Genomic DNA, 24,969 nt, shown 5'->3' on the forward strand with positions numbered 1-24,969 from the left:
ATATTGCAGCTTAGCGTGATGAAAAGCAACTTGTATAAGCCAACCTTGATTCATACAGGTTGTCCCAGAAAAAATGCACAAGCCACACCCTTGATTCATACAGGTTGCCCCAGAAAATACAGCTACGAAATCGAAGTTAAATAGTTAATACTTACTACATTGCGGCTTTTTATCTTTTGTGGTTCAGACTTATTTCATATTTGGTCTGCCTCATATTTATTTAAATTGCAAAGAAAAAAGAAGAGAGAGGTCCCAGTCCCACTCCCAGAATCATGATGCAGTTGCCGGGTGTGGCCCGAGGCGAATGTTCCAACAATGGCAAGAATAAGACAATAACTTGCTGCTTTTGACCACCAGAGATGACAAAAGGACTAAACCATGACATCATTGTCATCACCAGTCAATGTTGATCAATTCACTTTATTCAATGATTGATCTCTACTTGGACATGCCCATCAATCGAATCATGACTCCTAATCCTCCTATTCCAGTTGCTGATCATGATTTGATGAAATCTACAATATGAAGGAGATCCTGATTACATTATGTCTACTGCACCAGCTTTCACCTGGAGCTGCGGACCATTGTTCTTGGTTTGTTGACACTGTTAAATGGGATGAACCCTTGCAGAAATCAACAACAGTTGGAAATACTATTGAAAGTATAAACACAACAAGTAAAATCTTAGGCATTGACATTCCCAATCTACTGATTTATCCACCTAAGGTAATGATGATTTCATTGATATGTGAAATGTGCTTTTGTTGGAATAGCATCTCTAATGATAGAATGTAGTTTAGAATTATTCAAATTGTTCTGAATCTTTTTAAAAACACTTATCCTGGGACAGGAATGAAGTTGTTATAGATGACATCCATGGATCAATTCACAATCCCTGGAGTTGGTCTTTATCTGATGTTTCTAAAGCTCATAGATTTGTTGTGTTATTTTCAGGAAGGATATCATAGCTACCCTTATTTCCTGAGAGCAAAAATAGCTTGTAATCATTTGGAGGTAAGGAGTGTGTTATGCTGCAACCATAGCAACTATTGCGTACAAAAATGGATATTTTCAGAAGGTGCTCTACTGGTAACATAATAATCACTAAGGACTTGCTTGTTTTCTATACCTGCTGGCTCCAGCTGGGGCATTGGTCATTCACTGTCTTTCTCAATATTCCTGTGCCTCTGTCTGCCTCAAAAAATCAATCTGCCTTAAAATTGGTTGACCTGCAGTAGGCCCTATTTAACGCCTTATCTCTTCTGAGCCTTGCAGTTCTAATTCCTGTGTTTATCTGTCTAGATTTCTCAAGAGCATGGTCGCAGCCTTGCCCTGTCTGGTGTGCGACCTGTGTTTATACTACGCATCAAACGTGATGATGATACCACCTGCTCTGTTGTAAGCCAGCTCAGGATGGAAGGCATACTCATTGATAAGGCCAATGGAACAGGTAATGTAAAGATCTCACATCTTTTTAGGTGCTGAATGTCATGATTTCTCTCAGACTTTGGGACATTGGCCGTTGATCAGCCCTGAATCACAAGTTCAAAATTCTGAAAAATTTTCAAAGTCAAAAAAGTTTTGGGACTGATGATGTTGGTTCGTTTTGAGCAGAAAACCAAAAAAACCAGTGAAAAAAAGTTTTGGACTTAGAAATTTTTTCAACTTTCAGTCAGTTCAAAATTTTGAGACAAGGTATTGCTCCAGATCTCAGAGCTTGAACTTAAGACCACAACTGCCACAGCATGTGTTCTTTTTGATTTTATCCTTCTTATTCTGTTCTTTAGATGTAAATTGTTCCAGCACGATCTGTTCCCCAGTATGGCTTGCACCCCTTCCTGTTGGACCTAACATGCTGTTGATGCCAGTCATCGTTGATGTGGAGGGTTTAGGTTGTGAATGGTCAAGTGCAAGGTGAGAACATCACTATCTGAATCTACTGCCCAAAATGCACCGGTTGGTTCCATTTCCACTGCTGATGCTGATCACCATTGATGCCCTGGATTGCGGAAAGTATTAGAGAGCAGTAGTTTATTAGGAGCAATATCACCTGATGTTTTCTGTTTTGCAAAAGTTGATATTTTACCAAGTGATGTGTTGCATGTTGTTTTGGCTTCTCACAACTCTCTACTTACAGCCTTGGTATCATTCCAGGCACGTCATCCACTTGGACAGCTTTGTCACATCATCACCTTCAGAGCCTGGCTCCCTAATCAACGCCCTTGGTGAGAAAGCAGACTTCAATGAACTAGAAGACGTCCTATCTGAAACGAAGGCCTACCCCAACAAGTTTATCCTGGAGCTGTCTCCGGTAGAAGTGATCAGTGGTTTCGGAAATAACCTGATGCTCTATAGCAGTGATGATTTCTTGAATATAACATTACTTAGAGTAAGAAAATATTAGCCATATTGCAGCGATGAGTCCCCCTTTTGGGTAAAAGTCTTTGAAATTGATCGAAAGCTCCTTTAAGATGTCAACATTAACTGTTAATGGACCCTACATTTTTGGAAAACGACCTCCTCTCTGGGGGAGCCTGGCCAGTTTATAACTTGAAAACTAATCTCCTGATCATTTCCTTTTCTAGTTCTGTAAACAGTTGCTTTTCTCATACACGATCTTTTCTTTTAGTTACAACCACTCAATAGATCACCTGTGTGTCCATCTTCTCACTTTACCTCACCTGATGAGATTTTCGACACTGTTACCCTCTCTGATAGCGTCCTAATAAGTACAACGGTAAGTATACCAGACTCATCTGATGAGATGATATAAGTACTCAGAAACACCAATTACATCCCTCAAATACATGGCCATGCTTGCCATTATGTAGATTTCAAGCTTGTTGTTGAAACTTTTGTGGTCCATTGACTGAAGTCATGGAGATTTAAGGACAAGACGATGTGCAGGACTGTCTTCACTCGTCAGTGCGTGCCTACCTAACGTTATTTGTCTGTTTGTAACAGGTTGGTGTGATACAAGAGATGGGAAAGTTCAAGTCTGTGGAGATGGGGCCCAAGTTGGTGTTCAACAAAAGCTGTGTAAAGGAGATCATTATACCGAAACAGCACATCCCCAAAGTCCACTACGTCTTCCTTAGGACCACTGACCATAAGGTGTATATGAAGGATCAAGTGTCGGACCTCAGCGGTAGGTTGGCAAACTGAGGTACTGGTTCTTTCAACGATGCCTGCAGGAAAAGCCTAATACGTCCTGGATGGTATAAGGGTACAAGATCAGCCTTAACATCCTGATTCTGTCCACCAGGATTAAGCGTGGTGTTTCCTAATGCCTGGCCTTGTTGATGGTACTATCCGCCATCTGGGAAATCATGTTCTGTGTGATCTCTTGAGAATGCAAGGTGCATATATCAACCTGGGAAAACCCACCGAACTGATGATTCTTCTCAAATTGGTTCAAATTGGTAGTCTTCAGATGATTGATAGGAGTAATGGATCGGGTCTTTTTCATTGACTGATGATGTAATTCGTCAGAAAAGCGTCAGTTGTGCTGAGTACTTGAAGAAAGCAGAGCCACCTATTGGCCACCCTGTGTAAATTAATCAGACCCACATGGCCTCAGTTTACCATCTCACATTAATATTTCAGGGTTGTGCTTGTCTTTCTCCGAGGTCAATGACACAGGTCGAGGAGTGTGTGACATCACTAACGACACCTACTGCCAAGTCGTCTCACTAGATGTCCTCCCGACAGGCCTTGTCAATGGTCTGATATTGTTGGAGACGGGCGACACGCCGGATCTCACTGACTATAAACTGCTACATTTTAGAGGTAAATCCATGTGATGAAAGCATTTGTTAATGATACAGCAGCATTTTGATCAGTTTTCTGTCATTTAACTGTGTATGGTGCGGAGAGCTCATTTTGAGTGGGTTTTCAGAATAGCACAATGAATAAGATTTGAATAAACGTGATACCTGTTATATGGTGGTTGGCCCAGTGGTTAACTGAATCTGATAGAGAGAGTGACCCTTACAGCACAGGTTTCCTTTGGCTTCTCCAGTTTCCTCCTACGCGGCATTAGAACTTGTCCGATCCTCGTTGACACCATATTTTATAGGTTTTCAACACCGCATTTAAACAAGAATTGAAAACTCGCTTGCCTCTCTTCAGATGGTAACATCACATTGCTTTACACCATCCCCAAAGACGTGATGATCAACCCAGCTCATGCTAACCATGTTCTATTGGAAGAATCGAAACTGGTCAATTCAGAGCAAGAGGCGATCTCGAAGATGGTGAACATCCAGGGAATATCCACCACAGCACACATATCAATTGAGATCTATCTCTGGGGGAGTCATCTTGTTCAAAGGTAGGACACTGGCAAACTGGAACTCAGGTGGAGAACAACAAGTGTTGGTGACAGTTTCACACACTGAGTCACCTCTCCTCCTCTTTGGAGGACACAGATTATTCTTAGTTTTTTGTGGTGAAAGCCAGAATAATCTGATTTGGTATCCTAATTTCACTTGGTGCAACCCCCTTTTGACTTCCCATGCTAAAGATCTCACATTAGTTTAGCACTTGTTACCTTACTGGAGCCTACTCCTGACTGTGGGTCGTGAAAGCTCTTTGAGCTGAGATTCTGCCGACGGAAAAGAACTTGGCTTTTTCATCGCTATGTGGTGTATTTTGTTTTCAGCTTTGACGGCGGGAATGCGTTCATCTTGATGAGTGGCTATAACAGTGATGGTAACATTACACTCTTCACATCATCACTTGATGGTCACTTTGTCCTTCTCAATGACAAACAGGAGGTGAGTCTAGCCTTGCCTTTCTCTCTGTCCTTCTCAACACAGGAGGTGAGTACTCTAGCCTTGCCTTTCTCTCTGTCCTTCTCAACACAGGAGGTGAGTAGTCCAGCCTTGCCTTTCTCTCTGTCCTTCTCAACACAGGAGGTGAGTAGTCTAGCCTTGCCTTTCTCTCTGTCCTTCTCAACACAGGAGGGGAGTACCCTTAAGCCTTGCCTTTCTCTCTGTCCTTCTCAACACAGGAGGTGAGTACTCTAGCCTTGCCTTTCTCTCTGTCCTTCTCAACACAGGAGGTGAGTAGTCTAGCCTTGCCTTTCTCTCTGTCCTTCTCAACACAGGAGGGGAGTACCCTAGCCTTGCCTTTCTCTCTGTCCTTCTCAACACAGGAGGTGAGTAGTCTAGCCTTGCCTTTCTCTCTGTCCTTCTCAACACAGGAGGTGAGTGCTCTAGCCTCGCCTTTCTCTCTGTCCTTCTCAACACAGGAGGTGAGTAGTCTAGCCTTGCCTTTCTCTCTGTCCTTCTCAACACAGGAGGTGAGTAGTCTAGCCTTGCCTTTCTCTCTGTCCTTCTCAACACAGGAGGTGAGTACTCTAGCCTTGCCTTTCTCTCTGTCCTTCTCAACACAGGAGGTGAGTAGTCTAGCCTTGCCTTTCTCTCTGTCCTTCTCAACACAGGAGGTGAGTAGTCTAGCCTTGCCTTTCTCTCTATCCTTCTCAACACAGGAGGTGAGTAGTCTAGCCTTGCCTTTCTCTCTGTCCTTCTCAACACAGGAGGTGAGTACTCTAGCCTTGCCTTTCTCTCTGTCCTTCTCAACACAGGAGGTGAGTACTCTAGCCTTGCCTTTCTCTCTGTCCTTCTCAACACAGGAGGTGAGTACTCTAGCCTTGCCTTTCTCTCTGTCCTTCTCAATACAGGAGGTGAGTACTCTAGCCTTGCCTTTCTCTCTGTCCTTCTCAACACAGGAGGTGAGTACTCTAGCCTTGCCTTTCTCTCTGTACCTTCTCAACACAGGAGGTGAGTACTCTAGCCTTGCCTTTCTCTCTGTCCTTCTCAACACAGGAGGTGAGATGTCTAGCCTTGCCTTTCTCTCTGTCCTTCTCAACACAGGGGTGAGTACTCTAGCCTTGCCTTTCTCTCTGTCCTTCTCAACACAGGAGGTGAGATGTCTAGCCTTGCCTTTCTCTCTGTCCTTCTCAACACAGGAGGTGAGTAGTCTAGCCTTGCCTTTCTCTCTGTCCTTCTCAATGACAAACAGGAGGTGAGTAGTCTAGCCTTGCATTTCTCTCTGTCCTTCTCAACACAGGAGGTGAGTACTCTAGCCTTGCCTTTCTCTCTGTCCTTCTCAACACAGGAGGTGAGTACTCTAGCCTTGCCTGTGATGGTTCCCTTTAGTGGTTGAATGAGACCTTCAGCTTTTGAAACAGTTCAAGCTTCAGACATTAGAAAATGGAGTTTCACTCAAAGTTGATCTTCATGTTTCAGATTTGGATTGGTTTAACGGCCAGTTGGTTCATCACACGGATTTACCCGTCGATCTCCTGGTCCGCGTATATGTTGACAAATAGAATTGACCTGTCCAACAAGGAGATCAAGACGCTGTCTTTATTCTTTGACTCTAATAACGAAGTCAGTCAGGTAAGATAATGTCTAACTGTGTTTATGCAGTACTGTAGCTTTCTCCTCCCGTGGCCTGCCACCTAAAGTTCTTACAAACGCTCAGTGTCATCCCTATTGAAGGAACCAGCTAATAAGAAGCTCGGTTCTACTCACATCTCCAATCCCTATAACTTAACCTGACAAGAAGGCAGCTTGTACCTAATATCATATGCCATTTTACCTCCTTACAAGAAGACTAAGGTCAATCATATACCTGCCTCTGGTATTTGCTGTTTTTAGCTGCTTGGTTACACAGATGATGAGGGCAATGTCCAAGTCAAGCACATGAAGATTCCTGCTGTCGAGATACTGAGTAACATCATCTTCGAGGACGTGATTCATAAAGACCCAAGAAAATTGTAAGTTTACCTAATGTGTTTTGTATGATATGTCAACTAAAGGTATGGTGAGCTACGCACATGCCTGACTAGTCATCTGTTGATCCTGGCATTGATTCAAACTCCTCCAAGAAGTATCAATGTCCTGATATCCCGCAAGAAACTATCACTTTATCTTTTCAGGCAGAACGAGATTGCAGCTGAATCAGCAGACTACAGCCACTTCTCCGAGGAGAATGCTTGTCCATTTCATAGTATACTGTTTACAATGCCTCACAGTATCATGGGATTCACTGCAAAAGAGGTCAGCCTGAGTAATTATTGATGGGTGGGGGCCTTAGCAGTGCTGTCGGGACTTTCAATGAAGTACAGTGCAGTACGTGGTCTTTTGTTTCTTGATTAGGCTGGGGAGTGAAAGTAAAATGCTTTGAGACAGTACAGTTGACAGTATAAAGCATTGTATGAACAATTTACATTTGTTGGCTGGAATCAAATTGTGATAAAAGGTAAGAATGTGATTTACTTGGGTGACTTTCAGGTGTTCCTATTTGGTCCTCCTCGTCAGTTCCACGGATACGGCCAGAGTGACAACGCACTGAAGGGCACACTCGTGCACCAGGCCGCCGTACACCTACTCCTCACGAAGGAGCATGCCCAGGACAGGATGTATCTGGACGACTTCAACAGTCACACAGCCAAGTGGAAGGCTGAAATAGAGAAAGACAAAGGGCAGGAGGTAAAGAATGTTTCATATGTGACTTTGTCAGCTTGAATGCGATGAATCATGGTTTATACCAGTACAGTGGAACCTTGTCAAAGTGAACACTTTTACTGAGAACACAGGTGGTAAACTGCTTGCCTCTTCCCATCTCACTACAAGGAAGTGGACTGATTCTCTTGGTACCAAAGGGCTAGGTTGTCATGAGGCTCCACTGTACTAGTGAATATTCTTCTTAATGCTGCTGACACCAGAGTGCTAGATAGAACTAACTTGAGAGTCCTCTGAGTGAATATTTGCAATTTTTCTTTAATATTTCTACAGGCTGATACTGACTTTAAGTTCACCAATGGTTTGCTGAAGGACGGCATTCATCTACACATCGAAGAATACATGAAGGTAAGGTTGTGGGAAATGGTATAACTTCATGGCCGACTACCGGTGTGCAGTAAGTAAAGTTTGTCCTTGGTCAGCCAAACTGCTGATAGGGCCTAGTTTGACAGGAAAACAGGACTTGGCAACTTTAGTCAGACAATTCTTCAATTGCCAAACCCAGCAATGGGAACTGAAGAGTTGTACAAAGCCATTTGCAAAGCAAGACTCTGGGACATCTGATCAGGTATTGGCAAATGAGAAGACAACTGAGCTGAAGACAACTGAGCTGAAGACAACTGAGCTGAAGACAACTGAGCTGCAGTCCCAAATTGTGTTCGTCTTGCTTGAGGGAAGTAGTGGCAGGTGTATTCTTATGAAGTCTTGAGTTCTTGTCTCTGTATAATGTTCATTTCAGGAGTTTGTGCCACAAAACGATGTGTTGATCCATTTGCCAGAGTTGATCTACCTCGACAAGAATGTGACGTTTCATTTTACTATAGAAGTCCATCTCTCATCAGATGAACACATCAGTATGTACTCTTCATTCATTTTAAAGACAAACTTCAAATTTGACCAGCTCTCACCATTTCAGTTTGTTGTTCTCACGGCCAGATTGTTCTTACACAAGATTGTAATGTGATGTGTGGAGATTAATGAGTACCAGATGTGTGACACAGTGATGGGTAGTGGTGAGAGCACTGGGCTTGTAACTGGGAGCTCGTAGGTTCAACTCTCAGTCATATCAGTACTGTTTTATCTTCATGTGCTCTTGTGTATTTGCAGTGGAACACGAAAGTGGGGTTCACAGTGTCGAGGACTCGCAGATCTCAGTCAAGATTGCTAATTCGAGTTTACTGACAGTCAGTAACAATCGGCAAGAACACCATCAAACAGAAATGGTTGTGTTTGAATATGACATCGCTGCCTCAGATACTCTGAGTATACAGAGTCTACCGGGGAGGGATCTTCTGACGTCTTGTGTTAACTTCCATGTTGAGGATTCACTCCTGAAATGTGTGCAACAGGAAAGCAGTGGAAGAGAAGTTGGGTTTCAGGTAGGTGTTGACAAAGATATCTTGACTTGTGACCTGACAGCATCTCGAGAATCGTGGCCGCCATCCTGATCTGTCAGCACTGGATTTTGTCTATGCCGATCTTTCAGAGTTGAATTTGTTCATAAGTTCAAAATTCTGAAAAATTTTGATGAAATGTTGATGAAATGTGTGAACCTATTTGATTGATTGCTTTGAAAGCTGAACAATACTAAAATTAAGATTGCGCATATGTTTTCAGGGTTCTTACAAGATGAATGTCCTCCTCGGCTGTCCACCCAACTTAGACCTCATGTTTGACATCCAGGCGTCATTGAGTGCAGTGGAGCATTCTGACTTGGGGGAATTCCCGTGGGACTGCTTGGTGGTGGATCCAGACTTTCCATGCTTTTACTTTGGAAATGGTAAGAATCAGCTTGTTGGCAATACTCGAGTTGGGCACACCATATTGCTTTTGACCTTGAGTGAGGCACTTCACTACAATTGCCACAACATTTAAATGAGACTTTAGTATGTTATCCCTTGTATCTGGTGCCAACGCAAACCCCAGCCATGTTGACAGTAGGTTATCATGTTCTTCCAGTCAATGGTTGAAGACGTGGTCACTCAGCCCATGAATCAATCTTGGGCTTACAACAGTGGCATGACGACAAGAGCCAGAGTACCCTATCGATTCCTATCCACCTCAGGCCTTCTCAGGTCGTTTCACTTCCAAGTGCAAGTTCCCACCAAAGCAAACTTAGTCTTTAGTGTGAGTTCACTATTATACTGACAAGTCATCAAGATATCTTACTGATTTCTCTTTCAGTTTTTTACCCATTCTTCAGAGTAATAGACAGGGCTTCTGGAAACACGTGGAGATTTGAAGGCAACTATACATTGAAAATAGTTGGCGGGAGGATAGTCCAAGATGAGTTTTATGAGCAGTATACTGAAGAACAAGTTCTTCATTTCAACCAACACAATTTCCAGTACGTTTTATTATACCAGCTATGTTGTACAGTTCTTTAGTAAGACAATACCTCAGAATGAGCACAATGATTTAATCCTGACATATTAGGCCTTTCTACACGAGGACAGTTGGAACCGGCTTTGAGCCAGCTCGAGGCGGGTCAGGATAATTTTTACCGTGTAGAACGAAATCAGAACCGTCTCCAAGTGACCTGACCTGAGGCGCGTTAGCACTGCAGTCTCGAGTCACTTGAGGCGGGTTGGAGCCACTTCAAGACGCTTAATCTCTCGTGTAGAACCGATCTGGCCTCGAGTCACTTTGCGCACGGTACTAAAATCGAGTATTGCGCACCAAAAGAAGAGTCACATGCGCCACCATGCGACGGGTTAGTGATTTAAGTGGCCTGAACTGACCTGGGGCCGGCGATTTGATCCGTCTCCGTGTAGACAGCGCAAAGCCAGTTACAGGTGATCCGGCTCCAAGTGGCTCGAGGTGAGGAGGGCTAAAACCGTCCTCGTGTAAAAGCAACTAATACAAGGGACATGACTTCTGTTTACAGTATTTACGGTATTTCTGCTGGCAGACGTCATTAACATTGGATGGGATTGTTTTGATTCTTCCAGGCTGCATCAGACCCTCATCTGGAATCCTTACAATGAGACATTCATCAATGATAACGGCTGGTTTATCTACTCCCATTTGAATAATGCCATCACGTAAGTCCTCTTTTTTCTTCTTCTCCGTGAGCATTTGCTCTTGCTTGATTTGTTAACCTTTCCCTTATGACTCTTCGGATGTAAAGTGACAGACAGAAGCAAATATAAACCATCGTTTCTCTCTAGGTGGACGTGTTTGTCCAACTCTCCCTGTGCGTATGTTTTTCCGAGACAATTCGGCGATGCACCAGAATACTACTTTGAATTGGAAGTCTCCAACATCGGTGTCGACTCGAGCACTTTCTGTGCCTTCAAGAAGCGCTTCAAGGTGCACATCCATGGTCTGGCGATGAACATGACCACTATGCCTCTCTACATTGTTGGGGTAAGTTTCCATTTGTTACTTTCTTCAAGGTAGGAATAGATTTACCGGCGAGTTTTGACATGGTTCTCATGAGGGAAGATTTTGAGGAGCTGAGTGTCAGATGTAGATGTTGGCACCATTGATACAGTCAGAGCCTGTCTATATTGGCTGAGTCAAATTTCTTACTTTGGTGGATTTGATCCGATCTTTCCAAAGAATCCCATGGTTTGGAGGGAAAACTTCTAATGTTAATGTCACCTCAATGATGTTTCAGGGAACGACTGCCATCTTCATGCTGTTTATCTTTGTGTATTGGCTGTTCCATTGTCAAAATGACAGACTCATCAATGGCATCAAGGAGACGTGCAGGGCAGCATTTAGAATTAGGTTCAAACGAAAAGTAGAACCTGTCAAAGGTGAGTAACAAATCAATAAAACATTATGTCTGACAAAAGGAAACTGGGAATACTTTGCAAAGTTCACAACAAGTCGTTATCTAGATATATTTAGACTTTTGATAAGTGAATACCAGTACATATCGTTATCCAGTTATTCTTCATCTCTGAGTAATCAAACCCTCTATCATTTCAGTGCCAGGCTATCTGTCTCAGCTGAGTCTTGCAGTAGATAGTGACGATAGTAAGTAAAACACAAAATTGACTATCACCCCTCCCGTTTCTTGAATTTAGTTGAAGACATCTACATCTTTCATGCCCAACTGTTCCATGCCCCATAAGATCCATGTCTTCAACATCCAACGATTCAATGCCCAATGGTATAGGTCTACATAGTCGACAGGGGGTCCCATCAGCTGTGGCATCATCTCCTTCATCACCTCATCTGATGGGCTGTTCCAAAACAATAGCAGTTTCCCTGCTTCTGCACTAGATTTCACATTTGCGACTTGGGGAGGGGTAAGAGTGATCTGGGGATGGGGAAAGGGAGGCTTGACTGTAATGGCCAAGTTCCCTGTCCTTTGGCACATTCTGTGAACAGAAGTCTGCGTTAACAGCTCTTCTCTATGTAAACTTTGTCATTCTAACTTTCCAGTCCTTGGACAAGGAGCATTTCCTGAGACGCTATCTGACCTTAAGAAGTCAACCCAGCGATGGGAGCAGCGCCGCCTCAGTAAACGGAGAGAATCTGATTTACCACCGGTTTCTGATGGTAGCTCAGACTCAATGGGCCCGAAAGAGGGTCTACCATTGATTAAGGGAAGCTTTGGCTCAATGGACCAGAGAGGGAGTCTACCATTGATGAAGGGAAGCTTTGACTCAATGGACCAGAGAGGGAGTCTGCCATTGATGAAGGGTAGCTTTGGCACAATGGGCCGGAAAGGAAGTTTACCTCCAATTAGGGATAGATCGGGCTCTACGGGCCAGGATCTGGAGTCTAATCTAAGGAGGATACAAGAGGAGACCGCATCGCGTTATCATTTTACGGAGGAGACGAATAACAATAATGAGGGGAAGAACATGAGGACGGAGCTCTAGTTTTTGGATGGGGATGTAGGGATATCATAGAGACTGATATCATAGAGACTGAAGGTTACTTGGATAGTAAATGTTCATGACAACAGAACTCTAGTTGTTGTTGATAATGTAAAATATCGCCACATTCTATGCGTCTTTGGAACTATTGTTTGAATAATCTTGCCTGCAGTCATTTATCTGTTGTGGTTGCCTGTAAATGAGTTCGGCCAGCTTTGTGTAAAGAAGTTTTGAAATGTTAACTGTTCAATTTGTTAAAGTTTTACAATAAATCTATTACAATTTTAGATCTCAGTTGTTTTCCTTTCTACATAGCCATCTCTAATTGAGCCTGATAGTTGTGATATAGTGCTTGGGCTGGTCTTCAAGAGCTCAGTGAGGCAGTTGGTCAACTGTCCTGTTGCTATCCCAGGAACCTGAGGTACCTTGATTACATGAGTTACTTCAAGTCGGCTGCTTGATTTGCTTAGTAAGATACTTTGGCCTGTCTTCAAGAGCACAGTGAGATAGAAGCTCTACCAAAGACAGAAGGGTCCTGATGCTGTCCCAGGTACCTGAGGTGCCTTGATTACATGAGCTGCTTGAGTTGCTTAGTAAGATACTTTGGCCTGTCTTCAAGAGCAGTGAGATAGAAGCTCTACCAAAGACAGAAGGGTCCTGATGCTGTCCCATGTACCTCAGGTACAGGAGGTAACAATGAGGTATGGTACGTTGGCCTGTCTTCAAGAGCAGAGTGAGACAGTTGCTTTCCATAGGCAAAAGGCTCTTGATGTCCTGTGTATCTTACTTAGTCCCAGGCACCCTGTCTGAGTTGCTGCCATGGTCTTCAAGGTCGCACTGAGATCATCACAGGTCCCAATGTTGTTCCAGGAAGATGTCATTCTCCTGGTATATGAGTTACCTCTGTCACATCCAGTAGGTGACTTTAGGTAATACTGTGGCAATATGTGGCCTATCTTCAAGGGCACAGCGTGATAAACCTACACTAAAGGCAGAAGGATCCTGATGTTATACTAGATGAAGACTTAATAGGAAAGAAAGAGAATGAATTGGGATTTGTGTCATGAACAAGTGTGATGATTCCTCATAGTTATTGTCTTGGTTCTCCTCATCTCAAGAGAGGCATCCTAATTCAGCTTGCTTTCTCTCAGAGTACAATATAAGTTTCATCAAACGAACTACCATATTAGACTCGAGTTATACACTGTGCCACGAGTCCTGGTAGATGCTCGTCCTCAGCAGCATTTCTGTTTAACCTCCGTTTTCTCATCAGGAGTTGGTGCTGCACCATTTTCTGTCAACTGGATGCTTTCTGTCTCGTCTTTAACTGAAACAAGAGATGGAAGCACTATTTGATTACTATACTATAAAGCTGGTTAGGTACCATTGTGTCTTTCAGTGTAGTGAAGAAGTGATGCTGCTACCTGGAGTCAAAGGAACACCAACACATTCCCTGTGGGTATGGTCATGAAGGAAATCGCCACAGCCACGAGGTTGTTATTTGGGACAATGTCACATCCAAGGAGACCATTACAAACAAACCTGAAGCTGAATGAACTCACCACTGCAAGCCTGGTTGACCCTTTTTGTCAAGTCATATGGGATCGAATAGTTAGGTGACTGTCCCAACCATGAAGTTGTGATTAGGACAATGTCACATCCAGAAGAGATTAAGAAACCTACCATAGTCGGTCTGTTTAGCCCTCTTTATGAAGTCCTCTCCTATCATCTGGAACAATAACTCTGAAAAAAGACAGAACTAGAATTCATGCCACTGATGAAACAGTAGTTCTAACCTTCCGATGTGAAGACCACCTTATGATAAGACCCTCTAGATGCCAATACGAGGAATTCATCCATTTCATTTCGGTACTGCAAAGCGATTGGTGAAGAAGTCAACCTTTGAAGACCAATGGGAGTGTCCAATAACACGACCCCATCCAGAGAGACAAATTCTACCTACCTACGTTTTTACCAGTCTTACTAGATGTTTCATAAATCCCAGCTGCCGTCAATTCTAAAAATATGACAAATAAGACATCAGATGTGCAAGTGAACATGACAGGGACGAGACAAGGAGACCAGACGTTTAGTTCCATACTCTACGGATAGGTGGCTTTAGCTCGAAGACAATTTGAAACGGTCTTCCAAAAGTGACGCATGCCCGCTCCGACGAGGGCTCTCGGAGTAGCTCCTTTTTCTGGTACTCCAGGTAGTAGTGAACTAGTCACTCGCAGCAGCATAGTATGCCAGGGTCTTGACATTTCCTGATATTCCAGAGATCTACTAGTTCCAGAATCATTCTCAAGGTAAAGTCGCAACCTAACGCAAAACTCGGAAGATGTGGCACAGCATCTTTCTGTGACACACTGTGGGCTTGACGTTATATCCACAGCAATTGATCTGACCGGCGTCTAGTCTCTATCATATTCAAAGAAAACCTGTTGCTGCTTACCAAGAGCTATGGACTCTACCATCTCAGAGGTGACGACTGCTGGATTCCTTGTCGTTACCAGATCTGCCTTGGTGCCACATATATACATGGCACAGGACTAGGAGAATGGTAAGATGAAAGTGTCACAAGACGAAGACATACGATAAGGACAATTATGGAAAAAAATGTTAGACACAACAACTGATGGCAACCCACTTTTTAAGGTTGTGACACAATATCTTTACCTATTGCAAAGGTTGTGACAACGGACGATTTTCTCGACAGACAATGCCAACAACCTTTGAAAATATTGTGATAGCCGTCGAATACACCGACCTGTCTTTCGATGCTCACCTCTTCATGTTGTCTGACAATCTCTATCCAATACCTGACTTTCTCAAATGTGGCGAGGTCATCTAGACTGTAACAGACGACGGCTGCCTTGGCCTGGCGGAAGTAGGTACTGATGAAGGAACGGAAACGCTCCGAACCAGCCGTATCCTGAAAAAGACAGTTGCGTGAATCTACTCATATTGACACAGGCCTGCTCGACTGTGATTTGATGGCAATATGCTCCCTGTAGTGCACCTGTCACAACTAGACAAATACACGAGCCGGCCCTTCAGAAACATGGCGGCTGCGGCGGCGACTCTGGCTGTAGAAGAGGTCCGCCACATATTAGGTTATCAAACGGCTATCCAACTTGAAGCTTCCGAGAACATGACAATATCGGGCGATGCCCCTCCCGTACGCAAACTTTCATTAACATCGCAAGACAAGTCGTGGCAAATACAGGAATGGTTTCTCACCCATATTCCCATCTTGACGTCTTCTTCCCCAACTCTGAAGGTGTAAGGAGCGTACGCCGCCCCGTAGGTCACATCCTGAAAGATACAAGAAAACGACTCGGTCGTTGAGGTCCGCTTGGCGCCATTTCTTGATTTCGAAGACTGGCGCTGCTGATGCTAGTTAGCGCCTCAAGACACATGGCTAAAATGAATCAGGAAATGAATACTTCTTGGAACAAAAATGCAACCCTCTTTACAGACATATGACTAGGAATCAAAAGTGTAACACCGGGTCATCTGCCCTCTGGTCCAGTCTCGACTGTGCTGAACTCAGTCTACTCAATTCTGCACTGAGATATGGCAAGGAATCCAAAGAGTTACACGGGGGCCTCAGCCCTCTGCTCCAGTCACGCCAGGCCCTGATCTCGAGTCATCCTACCGTATTATCCACAAAGGACCTGGTCAACAGTCTCTTCACCAAACATGTCTTCCCAACTGAAGACTCCCCGAGCATTATCACTTTTACCGGCCCCCTTTTGCCGTCTTCAGTTCTGTTTGCAACCTGTTCTGCTGGACCATCCTGGGTGTCTTTATCGTTCACAGACATTCCGAATCACAGTCGCATCACAAACACATCCATATGATTTGTGTCTCTTGCGTGTGGTTCAAACTGGGATTCACTAGGAGTGTAATGGGCGCAACCAGAAATATAGATGTCCGCGAATGTACGTTCTTTCGAAACCATGCAAGCCAATCCCGAGTTTTCCGAACGCATTAATGTCACAATCGTCTTTCTCTGATTCACAATTAAAACAAAACTGTATCAACCAGTGTGTCAGGAAGTTTATATATGATACTTCCGAATATTTATCGGCAGTACTCAACAGTCATTCTTCTCTAATCTCCGAGGATTTGTATGACCCAGTCATGGAGTAGGTTGGTACTCAAAGGGGCCGATATGACGCACAGGTGAACAGAACTCGGTCACAATCTGTCCACGCGAGGGCAAGGATGAAGACACGACGCGGAGACAATGGAGAAATGTATATACACCACAAATCAAAGGGATAATAGTATAAATAGAATGAAAATTTCGTTCGAACGAAAGAGAGAATATTTTATACCAGTCATGTTCTCATCACTTGGACAAAGCAGGTCAGTAGGTGATGGGTTTTGATGACTATACGAGCAAGGCATAGTATATGAAATGGTCATTGATGCCATCATGAAGACATGACATACTAGCTCAAGGGTCTCGTGATAAACCAATGACTAGTTTCGTTTCCGATTGTGTCATGTTTGTGACATTAGCAAGACACTTTACTCTAAGTTATGTGGCCTTCTGTTGTTACGAAGAGGAGAATGTCACATTCGAAAAATCGACGAAGGGGCTGCGGTTGTCGTCACTTCCAGGCTGACTGGACGGAGAACTTCTGCTGGCACGGTTCGTTGGCTAGTCGCCCAAACGGGACAAAGGACATCGTGCCGGACGACGCGTGGATGTAGATCAATTGAGCAATCAAAGTAGTCTACAAATCATCAATAAAGTCACTTCGTTCCATTAAGAATACAATGCCCATGGTCAATAGATGTGTATGCAGGACAGGTGTCGACGCGGTACGATGGACAACAGGAGATGGTTGGTAGATGTGCCGTCGCTTGCAATGCGGGCACATGGTCAGAGCGCCAGATTTACAGGTGGATGTCAACATATAATACGGCTACATGCATTGACCAGGGCTTCAAAAATACACGCTCAGGTCTATAATTGTCAACAGCATCGAAAAACGTACGAAAGACGAACGAAAGGGACAACTCGGAGGACTTGTCGCCAAATGTTGTCCTTCGTCAGTTCTACAGTTTGTTAGTAGACGGCGTTGTGATCAGTCGCAATTTGACTTTCATTTCAGTTGGACAAGGTGTTAAATTCCTCCAAACTTTTGAGACACAACCACAACGACCGTTAGGAGAGGATATAGAGTAGGTATTTAAGATTATGCAATAAAGAAACACTTGTTTTATATCAATGCACAGCGCTCAGTGCGCATAACAATCAAACATGAAGTTTGAGGACTTCGACTATACTGACTCGCCAAGCAGGCGGTCTTCAAATCCGTCACTGTCCCGTCAACCATGTGGTCTTTATTTCCTGCAATATCTTCACTGTCCCGCTCACGAGATAGACTGGAATTATTCGGTTTAAAACACTGTACACCGCTGTTCGCCGCTTGTGAGTTGAAAGACTTATACTGTTTCAAAGGGAGTCTTTTCGTCTCAACTGCTAAAACAGTATAAACGTCAGTCACTAGACGGGCTTGCCTGAAGCCTCAATGGTTAACATGTCAAATCACCTGCGGTATTTTTTTAAATCTGGAGATGAAATATACAAAAAACAAATCTCCACAGTGCATTGCTTCCACTTGTCGAGAACAATGTGCTGTGTGAGATGGAGGGCATACACCAAAACCCACGACGAAACTTCATGAGACCCGAGACAGCGACTGATTGTGATCTCCGTAAAAATACCCGCTCTGAGCGTCTCCCCGTTATTCTGGTTTTATCCCTGTCCTCCGCTTGACGCTGGTATTGAAACGCTGAGTGCTCTTATCGTCTCCTGAACGAGCTGTACCGCTAGTCCTCAACTTTCGATTGCGTGGCATTGGTTGATGGACGCCGTCTCGAAATTCCTCATTTTCCATATGCCAAGTGTTCCCGTGCACGTGAGAGCGATGGGGATGAGCGGGCCGCGTGTTGGTAGTGACGGGATCTGAGAGTCTGGCGTGAACTAGACGATGTCGTAAGGTTTTGCAGGGGTTAAACAGAGACAGATTTGCCGTTTGTAAATCACAGCCACAGCGAGTTGAAACGGAAACTCCCGAGTGTCAACTTATTGCTGTTGTTGTAATATTGGAGTATACAGCCCTACCAAGTGACAATAACCTATGTTATTTTCCCTTGTCCCAAAACTCACCAGAAAGTTTATCCGGTTCTTTCTGGCTAAATGTCGCATGCAAGACATAGACGCCGTGTTTCGAGATAGGGAACATCCACAAGTTGTGCTCAGCAATTGTTTCAGATGTGACGTTCTTGAGACCGGGCAAGTTCGGCTCTCCAGAACACCCCGAATGAAAATAAACACAAACATCACTCACTCTCTCTTTAAATCTATAATCATCACCCTCGATTTAACCAACACAAAACTTGGTATCTCTGCAATTGTGTTTATGTGTACACAACTGTACAACAAGCAGACGACAAGTTTGGCCGGAGTTGTGGGTAAACACTCCTCCTCTATTCGGGATAGTCCAGTGAGTTTACCAAAGGCATTAACCATGCTCCATGATGACACTCACAAACAGGCAAGAGTTGACACGAAAACAACTGTACAATGATCTGTATTGGTTCAACGTCAACACGGGGAGCAAGCAAAGAAATAAACCATCATGAAAAGACCTCACGCTGTACATAGTCATTGCCGCCTATTACATTCATGAAACGTGTCTGATTCAGGAAATTATGCCATATATTTACCGGCTCAATCTCAGAAGGAAAGCCTTAGAAATGGAGAAGACTCGACCCGCTAAACACTGGACCACCTTTGATGAAATGCGCTCAAGCGTTGGTATTCATTATCATGGTCCGCAAATGTACCGCGCAACCAGCGCAGGTGTGGATTTTTTCATACTTCTGTAAAATTCAATTCCGAATTCGCACATTATTCTGTCTTGTCTCTCCGTCACGAGGAAGAATAAGGTGAAGAGTTTGCTCCGAAAATGTGACATTTATTGGTCAGTTATAAATAGAGCTTTATCAAGGGGAGACAATGGACGGAATGAGGACAAACGGACCAGGGATGATTTGACAGATTCGGACATCGTGCGCAGTTTATAATGTTTGCAGATCAACCTAAGCAAACTTTGATTAAGGGACAGAGGAAACCTCTAATGCTCATTTTTCGGCCCTGAACTACAAACATTTGGCGATCGGATGACAACTGGTGTAATATTTAGGGATCATTAGAAAGGTTTAGCGTTTGTTTATTGTGGCGAATGTTGACAATTAAGTTGGAATTAATGTTCGTCCGACACATCCATTGCGGTCATTAGAATGATGAAATTCTCCGATTTAGACAACATCATCGATCATATTAAAGAGTTTTATTTCAGGAGTAATGCAACTTTCGGAGAGGGCATTATCCACGCAGTCAGGATGAAATTAAAACTACCAGCATTTTACTGTTCAAGGCAAATGTCAAAAGAAACCGAAGACATTTGCACAACCTGGTGACCACTAGCCCAGCTTTGCGGACACACGCACATTATTGTCTTTCAGATGACATCCCGTAGTTCTGCAGTCAGATACAGTAGACGCAAAGACTGTCTACCGGACGACATCTGTAATTCAGCGGGCTCATCATTTGTCTCCCTTTGATTGGTGGTATCATTGATAAGCTTGATATCAGTAGTTCCGCGGATCATGGGAAGGACCATCCCGCGCCAAGGCCGATTCGTTTAGCTCCGGTCTGGCCGGTAGGACAGGAAGCCCAGGTGCAGGTGTGCAATTAGCATCATTTTCTTCGGCCACACCTTTAAAGATAACGGCCCTGCATGAGATCACCTCCAATCACATCCATGGGTCAGACCACCCAAAGCAAACCCTGCAGTCACTTTGACACGCCACTGACACGTTATGCGTCCAAGTATTCATGTCCTCACGGCTTCCGTGACAAATACTTAGTTCATATGACCGACCAAGCATATCACTTTAATTGGAATATGAGTAGAGGACAATAGTCACAACCTGCAGGACAATAGTCACAATCTAACAGACAATTGTACGTATTGTCGGGTTGATTTCCTGTGTACAGCTATATCATGACAAGAACATAAGATTTATTCCGCTATGTATTCCTAACAATGCCCTCCCACAATTGGGGACTTCTTCCGTGTATGTTTTACAACCTCGTTTCTTTCAAAAAGTCTCTTCCAAAGGTTCGATTTAATTCATTTTATCCCGATTAAGCTAATAGGATACTCAATATCAACTGGGCCAATTTTCCATGCATCTGGGGAAGCACAATCAGATTTTTAATCCCCCAAATATACTATTCATCACCCCTTCAACAAAACAAGTCTTTTAGCACAAATATTTAATGCCTTTCTTCAAGCCACATTCTCTTCTCTTCGCCTCGACGACCATGTTGACATTCGCTGCACAGTAGTTTGATAAAAATGCGTTTTTAATGTCTTCCCTCGCTTCACCCAGGTGTGCACGCATTGTTGATATTCAAATGCCCGTATAATTGCTTACAGTATCCATTCAAAGTTGAGATTTATGCCCGTCCCGGAGTGAAAGCCCAGAGAGGGACCCCATTCTGCAGGAAGCACCACGTTTCTCTAGACACATTGACGCCTGAACACAAAGGAACAAGGCGTTTGGGACACCCCAAAGAAAGCCGCTAACCCACCTTTCAAAGATACAACTTTACGGTGATTCCGCTCACAAAGAGACGTTCTCTAAGACATTTTTCTCTTTCTGAACCTAAAGAACCTCCTGTGACATATTCTAGTCATTCTTAGGGGAAGAAGCACGTGGAATCTCCGCTTTGTGGCCATGACTTAGCTTTGAAACTACTTGACAGCCCCTGTCCCTTGAAAGAGCTGAGATCTTGAGAAAAAAGTTGATAAAGTTAGAGAACATTTCAAATCCATGAATGTATACCCCATTTGAGTTTTCTTTATGCTGTTTAGAGTTGCATTGAGGTGTCATGTACGTTTGGCGCAACTCTGCTTGTTTTCAAACGTCGGGGAAAAATACAAGATTTATGAGTCTTCAGAAGTGTTGGCGTTCGCATAAAAGGAGATGTGACCCAGTCTCCTTCAGCAAAGCACCAACCTTAACTGCAGGAATAACATAACAAAAAGGTCTCATCAGGAAAATATGGTCACAAACGGTTATACAATTGAGAGAAAAAACATATTACAGTGTTTTTTTCGTATATATGTTACCCCGTATACTACACAGAGATACTTGAGGCCAATTTGTTTTCAAGAGGAACTTTCAGGTACATATATGTTGCTCGGGAAGAACATGCCCCACTGAAAGTAACTCAACCCCGCCGTACACCTAAGGACAAGAGGCCAGGTAAGAGGAGTAGTGACAATGCGACCACCTCCAGGCAGCACAACACTCCAAGCTGCCTCAATCATCCCCAAAGACGGTAGCCTGATTGTGCTCAAACTCAAGAACAGGACTTCACAGCGGTCCATATTGGAGACCATTCTTCTATAACCGTTTGGATTGAATGCATTAAATGTCGAGTGGGGGCGAATCAATGTTCGCCCGAGTTTCTACGAGAACATCGGCGGTCTTCAAAGAGACCTGAGCCTATCCATTCGACACTGTGTCTTGTCTGTCCTTACAAGATTCACACCCGCATAAATGGATTACGAAGACTCGGTGAACACCTGTGTGTCTCTTAAAATATCATGAGATCAAGATTCATCGGTAAAGTCTGTGTGAAAGCAGACGTTAAAGCGATTTTTCACACCAGACGACACATGACGAACATATCAGGTGACTGTAGGATCGGAATTGATCTCACGACTTAAACGACAACAACAACATCTCCCGCCAATGATTCTCGTTCAACCGTTGTCTGATCAGTCATGTTTACATGTGCGCTTTGTAGACTGATATCAGCACACAAGTTGGCGTTTGAAATTAAAAGAAATTAATACTGAAAGTTCAAACGGAATACTGACAAGTTGTCCTCAGTCTGAGGTCGTCTTGTGCATACAGGCCCCTATCCGGTTAATTTCATATTGTTTGCGAATTCCTTGACATATCATCAGCCCGTGTAGCTCAGTCGGTTGAGCATCAGGCTTTTAACCTGAGGGTCTGGGGTTCGAGCCCCCACGCGGGTGGTATTTTTTATATATACTTTTTTTTTACCAATTCTTAGTATGCAACGGACAAATTATTTTATTTCACTGAATCTTACTAGAGGCTGTGTTTGCCAGACCCACGAAGCATCCAAGAGAATCCGGGACCATGCAGAATCCCTTCAACTGCTGAACCACCGGGGATGATAGACCCCTGGGAAACGGTTTCTAAACACACGCCCCGCGCAGCCACCCCAGGAATGGAGCAAACACTGCGGTAATGATCTTGAAGAACGGCTAAAGATTCATCACAATCAGATAGAAAACAGTTCTATTTTTATTAAAAATTTATGGCGCACACAAGCCGCTTGACCTCTTTCAAAAACCCTACGCGAATTGAAGAAAAAATAAAATTTTCTTAAAAGGGTAATTTTTGACATTGTTCTTGGGCGCCACCTGGTCAAACATTACATGTAGGCTACTTGCAGCCGTTTATGGTTGTTTATCAACAGTCGTTTTATGTGAAGTTATTCCTGAGAAAAAGTCAATTACCTGAGTATTTCACTGAGCTGGAGCAGTGTCAACATGAGGGTGATTCCTGGCATACTTTAACCAGAGACATCAAACATCCCACAAAGGTGTATCATCAGAGAGGAACAAAGCTAACTCGATCTTGTGGTGAGGCAGTGTACATTGGACGGGCTTCCCATGTTGTAACTCTAAAATAATGTTGTGGTTGCCTCCTTGCTGAACACTTGAAATACTGTGGGCGTGCCCCGCGCGTTGCTGAGCCAACGGTCCATTTGGGAGGTCTATTTTGTTGGCAGAACCGGCAATAGGAAAGCCATCAACCTCAAAATCCTTAAAAATACAATAAATTGTACATTAAATCGGGATGATGTATCTTTTTCCTCTTCTGTCGGAGTAAATTTTAAAAAAAAATTATAAAAATTTATCATGCAACTGCACTTGACCAAAAAGCTTGAAAAAATATTGCACCCGCGTGGGGGCTCGAACCCCAGACCCTCAGGTTAAAAGCCTGATGCTCTACCGACTGAGCTACACGGGCAGCTATTTACTCGGGCCTCTATAGTGGAAGTTATTTTATAGTGGACATATAGGCATGGTCAATTGAAGTGTTACAAACTATTACTGCGCTGTAAGGTTAAAAGAAAACAATGTCCTATGGATATAAGCAGTTTTCGTTTTAATTTTGCTAATCCCACATTCTACTTTATTATACCTTTATCCAGTACCGTATCCAGAACAAGGTTAGGACAAACGAAATAGTTGGTATATTTACTATTGTGACTTCTGACGGACTTTGTTTCGGAATAAGTTTAGGAGAAGGTAATTTTTCAGCAGATGGAGAATCGTGCCAGCGAAAATTTTTTTTTTCAACAATTGAAAACAGGAAGATTTTTATCGAATGCATCGCATCAACGACTAAAGATCAATACATCACTGAAGACACAGTCGCCTCTTTGTTTCACAGACGCAATGACTTCCTTGAAGCGCCTCTCTCAAAAAGACAAAAAGCGAATTCCAGACATTCTTTGGGGACTTTAACTGAAAAAGGCAGGTTTATGAATTAAGCCAGCTTCCAAGCCCGTCCTTTGATTTCACTTGTGAGCCAATAGAGCATGCCGTTAGCCCTGGGAGATGGGGCTTAGTGGATTTTCGTTAGCCACTCGGTCGCTCAGCGTCCAGAGTGAAATCCATTTTAAGACGCGGCTACAAAGAGAGGAATTTTAGGCAGCACTCTCTCTAGCAGGATATTGTTCAAGATCTGTCGCCCACAAAACGTGTCATGGTTGTGATCATCTCGGGCTGGCTAATCCGCTAGAATGGATCATGTTACCGCACCTTGATGAAAGTCGGGGACAGTTGCGCTGATAGTCGTTGCCAAAAACCAACCACACCTTATGGAATGATGTTACTGATAAACCCAGATGTCGTCACGCTGACTCGTGTGCGAAGGTCTCCAGGCTGCGGATTCTCTTTTGTAAATAGGCCTAACGCAGAGCATTGAGAAATGGACGGTAGTAGATTGTCAGAGGCTTCGTCCCGAATCGCTGCGGCCAGCACCCGGGCGTGTTGATGTAACCGCGGGTCCCCTGCAGCCTCCTCAAGATGTTTCTCCGACACTGAAGTGTCCTCACGTTGACTGCGAAAGACCATCCACCGTTCTCTACTTAACACCTCAACAATGGCGGCATGTTCGTCATTTAGCAATTTTCCACCCGATTTCACTCTCGACTACTGTATTTATAGTTCTATTATAACTGTGGAGAGGCATTTGCTTGATAACGTGATAAAAGTAATGCGCAGGGATCGGGGTGCCTTACTTCGCTATAGAGATGTAAGACCGTAGATGAAAGGAGGCTGAGCGGTGTGGTGAGGACGCGTCTGTTGGCGGAGAATGGCCGTATGGTGGCCTCCCCGGGGCGGTTCGCGGATCAATGAAGACACCCCGTACATGATTAAGAG

The 24,969-nt window shown here is 43.8% G+C and overlaps 3 protein-coding genes and 2 non-coding genes across 6 annotated transcripts; 3 read left to right on the top strand and 2 right to left on the bottom strand.

The window, feature by feature from the left end:
- Positions 1 to 522: 522 nt before the first annotated feature.
- Positions 523 to 8,983, top strand: LOC135484885 (cation channel sperm-associated auxiliary subunit gamma-like). Its single transcript, XM_064766582.1, has 24 exons — positions 523 to 726; positions 955 to 1,014; positions 1,303 to 1,450; positions 1,788 to 1,914; positions 2,155 to 2,389; positions 2,630 to 2,737; positions 2,965 to 3,148; positions 3,607 to 3,789; positions 4,132 to 4,333; positions 4,664 to 4,778; positions 4,869 to 4,919; positions 5,063 to 5,065; positions 5,303 to 5,305; positions 5,591 to 5,593; positions 5,735 to 5,737; positions 5,975 to 5,977; positions 6,124 to 6,126; positions 6,255 to 6,407; positions 6,669 to 6,787; positions 6,950 to 7,070; positions 7,305 to 7,502; positions 7,809 to 7,883; positions 8,275 to 8,389; positions 8,643 to 8,983. The coding sequence occupies exons 1-24, from the start codon at positions 523 to 525 to the stop codon at positions 8,981 to 8,983; spliced, it is 2,757 nt and encodes a 918-aa protein (XP_064622652.1).
- A 170-nt stretch (positions 8,984 to 9,153) lies between these two features.
- On the top strand, positions 9,154 to 12,376 carry LOC135484886 (uncharacterized). The gene is made up of 7 exons (XM_064766583.1): positions 9,154 to 9,375; positions 9,720 to 9,882; positions 10,487 to 10,579; positions 10,706 to 10,904; positions 11,158 to 11,299; positions 11,475 to 11,522; positions 11,934 to 12,376. The coding sequence occupies exons 1-7, from the start codon at positions 9,165 to 9,167 to the stop codon at positions 12,374 to 12,376; spliced, it is 1,299 nt and encodes a 432-aa protein (XP_064622653.1). The 5' UTR covers positions 9,154 to 9,164.
- Positions 12,377 to 12,611: 235 nt separating this feature from the next.
- LOC135485273 (ras-related protein Rab-24-like) lies at positions 12,612 to 16,643 on the bottom strand. Of its 2 annotated transcripts, XR_010446539.1 has the most exons (8): positions 16,035 to 16,643; positions 15,617 to 15,691; positions 15,162 to 15,308; positions 14,829 to 14,925; positions 14,337 to 14,390; positions 14,057 to 14,116; positions 12,928 to 13,700; positions 12,612 to 12,789 (listed from the first exon to the last, which is right to left on the bottom strand). XR_010446539.1 is itself a non-coding variant. In XM_064767128.1 (7 exons), exons 1-7 carry the CDS (start codon positions 16,200 to 16,202, stop codon positions 13,609 to 13,611), a joined length of 693 nt encoding a protein of 230 aa, XP_064623198.1. In that variant the 5' UTR covers positions 16,203 to 16,643; the 3' UTR covers positions 12,612 to 13,608. The 2 variants fall into 2 exon arrangements, 1 of the variants encoding a protein (XP_064623198.1); XM_064767128.1 differs by having other exon boundaries at positions 12,612 to 13,700.
- A 5,805-nt stretch (positions 16,644 to 22,448) lies between these two features.
- On the top strand, positions 22,449 to 22,521 carry Trnak-uuu (transfer RNA lysine (anticodon UUU)). Its single transcript has one exon. It is a non-coding gene; the product is annotated as a tRNA-Lys (tRNA).
- Positions 22,522 to 23,475: 954 nt separating this feature from the next.
- On the bottom strand, positions 23,476 to 23,548 carry Trnak-uuu (transfer RNA lysine (anticodon UUU)). Its single transcript has one exon. It is a non-coding gene; the product is annotated as a tRNA-Lys (tRNA).
- Positions 23,549 to 24,969: the final 1,421 nt, after the last annotated feature.

This window comes from Lineus longissimus, chromosome 3 (genome assembly GCF_910592395.1).
Source record: "Lineus longissimus chromosome 3, tnLinLong1.2, whole genome shotgun sequence".
NCBI lineage: Eukaryota > Metazoa > Nemertea > Pilidiophora > Heteronemertea > Lineidae > Lineus > Lineus longissimus.

Excerpts from the sequence above, each read along its gene's own strand:
- LOC135484885 (XM_064766582.1), top strand. The coding sequence starts at position 523 with ATGAAGGAGATCCTGATTACATTATGTCTACTGCACCAGCTTTCACCT. Across the intron at positions 7,503-7,808 it reads AGAAAGACAAAGGGCAGGAG|GCTGATACTGACTTTAAGTT; the intron begins GTAAAGAATGTT and ends ATATTTCTACAG. Across the intron at positions 8,390-8,642 it reads CTCATCAGATGAACACATCA|TGGAACACGAAAGTGGGGTT; the intron begins GTATGTACTCTT and ends GTGTATTTGCAG.
- LOC135484886 (XM_064766583.1), top strand. The coding sequence starts at position 9,165 with ATGAATGTCCTCCTCGGCTGTCCACCCAACTTAGACCTCATGTTTGAC. Across the intron at positions 10,905-11,157 it reads TGCCTCTCTACATTGTTGGG|GGAACGACTGCCATCTTCAT; the intron begins GTAAGTTTCCAT and ends ATGATGTTTCAG. Across the intron at positions 11,523-11,933 it reads TGCAGTAGATAGTGACGATA|TCCTTGGACAAGGAGCATTT; the intron begins GTAAGTAAAACA and ends CTAACTTTCCAG.
- LOC135485273 (XM_064767128.1), bottom strand. The coding sequence starts at position 16,202 with ATGTCTGTGAACGATAAAGACACCCAGGATGGTCCAGCAGAACAGGTT. Across the intron at positions 15,309-15,616 it reads ACGTCAAGATGGGAATATGG|GATACGGCTGGTTCGGAGCG; the intron begins GTGAGAAACCAT and ends TGTCTTTTTCAG. Across the intron at positions 14,926-15,161 it reads TTGTCAGACAACATGAAGAG|TCCTGTGCCATGTATATATG; the intron begins GTGAGCATCGAA and ends CCATTCTCCTAG.